Below are 3,108 nucleotides of genomic sequence, written 5' to 3' on the forward strand. Positions count from 1 at the left end.
CTGTTAGAGGATCAGCTAAGGATCAAAGAACTTCAGCTTTGCACAGAAACACAAGTATTTTGACAGGTTGTAGAAAATGCAGTAGTAATGCAGCCTTATTCTGATGTAGGGGTCAGAGTGGGAACTCATATCAATACCTGTGTTATCACTCATTCTGTGTGCAGTAGGCTCTCAGCATGAAATACCAAGCTACACGGAAGAGGGTTTTCAGGAGTTTAACACAAACTGGCAAGGGAACAATCAGCCGTTTTAGTTTAGGCGAATAAAATAAAAATCAAATCATTAAGTTATTAATTTATTAGAGTATAATCAGCACATAAACAATGAGTTCTATTTACTGAGGACTGAACATTCAAAAATAAAAAATAAACCATCAACTAGTCTACCCAGTCATGCACGTTTCCCCGTAACGCAGACGAATTCACTGCCTGTAAAAATAGACAAGAAGACAGTCTGAATAAAACGCAATACTCTTTTTTTACGTACTCCAAAATCCCACTTCTAATTCTAAGGAAAGTTTAGAAATAGCATTAAAAAAAAAAAAAAACCACCAAGAGAAAGCATATTCAAATAATTTTCAGTTCTTTCCAGTAGAACCGAAGCCACCTTCGCCACGTTCTGTATCATCTAGAGCCTGAAAGACATCAATTATGGTAAGTTGGTTTAGTGTCTTAACTTGCCTTTTGTTTCTGTGTAACAGATACTGTCTGTCCTAGAGGATGGTACATTTACCTACAACCATAGCTATAACTGAGAAACTAAACCAAAACATTTTTGAGACTTTTAAAAATGCCTTTTGTACAGGTTGAAACAAATCCCACGTGGCAAGATAAGCATTTGTAGTATATACTGTGTTTCCCAACTACCCGTTAACTCTGAAAACTGCAAAAAAACCCCAAATGCATTGAGCCTTTTATTCGTGTAGCAATGCTACCACATGGTTTTAACACTGAAAGTGGTTTGAAAGCAAAGTTATTTCTCTATACCATAAATTTCAGCTTATATATAACTATCTTAAACTATTAATTATTGAAAAGAGCAGAAATATTTTCTTTTGGCAACTTACTTGAACTTCTTCTAGCTCAGGATAGCAAATGCGTTCACAGATAAGCTGGGCAATCCTATCCCCTTTTTTAACTGCAACAAAGTCACAATAGTATTAGTTAGTATTGATTAAAATATTATCAGTTCCTTCCAAAAAAGTGAAAAAAGCCTCGACAATCCCCTTTCAAGAGTACCAGAATGGACTGAAGCGTGAGTGCTTATGTGAAAGCAGATGTTAACAGCCCCAGAAAAATACAGGTTAAGATAAACTTGTGCTCAGTCCTTTCAAGGTGACGTTTCAGCAGCACCAGCTCAGGGCATTAAAAAAAACTAAGTGAGCTGCCACTAAGTGTCGTCATGCATAAATCCTGCAGAGGCGGAGAGCGAGCTGTACACCTAACGTGGCTCCTTGTGTGAGCTGGGCTCAGGGACTGATTGCTCTGGGCGGGGGGAAACCTGAAGCAATAGAAGGAAACCAAACCTTCCCATCAGTGACCAGTCTGGTTCACAGAACTGCTGTAAGCAGCTCGTCATGTGAAGTTGCAGAAAAGGCTGCAAAAACACCACCAGTATCACAACTGGCCCCTGAGGCTTAAATCTGACTGTTCGCAGAGCGGACAGCGTGATTAAGGGGAAGCGGTATGTTTATTACCCATGTTTCCCAGGATCCTGGAGAAGTTTTTATCTCAAATACAGCTCAGCTAAATCTTTGCAGAGCAAGAAAGAAATTTAATGACAAGTTGTGCTTCGGTACAGCTCATGGATCTAAAGCTTAGCTACGTAGGTTTTTCGTTTGCTTTGGTTTTGTGGTGGTGGCGTATTTTGGGGCGCTTTTCTCTGCACGTTGCCTAACTTGCTAGGAGTGGAATCTCCTAGAGTTTCCTTGACCAGGCATTGTTAAGTTTCATTGTTTTGGTTAATCGTAAGAACAATGTTCTTAGCTAATTCTAACTCTTCATTCGTAGACTTTTACATAAAAATTGAGTTTCTCATTTCCAGTCAGATGGCTGAAAACAGGCTCTGCCAAGCATAACGCTTACCTTCAAATGTCTCCTTGCCAAAGTTGAAGAGTACCACACCAACATTTCCCCTGTAATCCTCATCAATAACACCAGCTGTCATAAGAGAATTAAGAGGGATATCCAGTCAATAAATGTTGTCAGGATATTAGATAAGTAGATTAGATAAGGTTTAGATTAGTAGATGATTGCAGTATCTCCACATCCTTTCTATTACCCACGCACAATTACACCACAGATATAAAAATACTGGAATATCTAAAAATGCTAAACAACCTTGCAAGAAAAACTGAAAAAACACCATCACACATCAAGAAGGGTTTTGCCACTGTACTACTAATTTTAGTTGCAATACCCAATACGAAATCAAGACAGCTGTAGCAAATTCAAGCTCCATTTGTTCTGCTAACTTCAGCTCTTTGACTGTCAAGCAGAAATCTGTTCTTAACTCAAAACATTTTATTTGAGAGCTCTGGATTTGCACAGATCCAAATCCTGTGTCTCAGGCAGGGTAACGGAACTAAAGCTTTAAGGAACTGATTGTCATTCAGCTACATTCAAGTGTAAATGCTGTAAAACAAGCTTGCTCTTATACTTTACATAACTGTATTAACTACAGAGTTCAGGAGATTATCTACCAATACACATTAAATGATCATACGCTGCTGCTTTGGGATTTTTCTCTCAGATACAGGAAGCATATTACCAGTAAAAAAACACACCAGAGTTTGGGCTTCCTTGTGCACCAATGTATGTATTTTAAAGTCTATTTGCAGATACAGTTCAAATAATAAAATAACATGTCATTCCAAGACTCTGTATATACAAAGTGCTACCTTTAGGGATTATAAACACCAGAGAAGATTGTAGTATGACTATACTTTGAAGTTTTAATGTTGAACCACAACATACACTATTTAGGAAAGAAAACTAAGCGGGTTTTTCTCAGTTTCTTCAGCTGTGTGAAAGTAATGCAGTACACATGGTACACTGTTACTGGACAATCTCTGCAGTAGTACTACAGTGAAAAAGGTATTTAGACAGC

At 38.1% G+C, this 3,108-nt stretch overlaps 1 protein-coding gene across 1 annotated transcript in view; it reads right to left on the reverse strand.

Moving 5' to 3' along the window:
• Positions 1-486: 486 nt before the first annotated feature.
• Positions 487-3,108, reverse strand: part of DUT (deoxyuridine triphosphatase) — a 9,733-nt gene continuing 7,111 nt past the window's right edge. The window contains exons 4-6 of the mRNA XM_010161905.1: positions 2,085-2,159; positions 1,067-1,137; positions 487-634 (exon numbers count right to left, since the gene is read on the reverse strand). Coding sequence (XP_010160207.1) covers positions 578-634; positions 1,067-1,137; positions 2,085-2,159 — 203 coding nt within the window. The 3' untranslated portion in view covers positions 487-577. The remainder of the gene's footprint in view (positions 635-1,066; positions 1,138-2,084; positions 2,160-3,108) is intronic.

Source organism: Eurypyga helias, unplaced genomic scaffold (genome assembly GCF_000690775.1).
Source record: "Eurypyga helias isolate BGI_N326 unplaced genomic scaffold, ASM69077v1 scaffold9392, whole genome shotgun sequence".
In the NCBI taxonomy this organism is placed as follows: Eukaryota; Metazoa; Chordata; class Aves; order Eurypygiformes; family Eurypygidae; genus Eurypyga; species Eurypyga helias.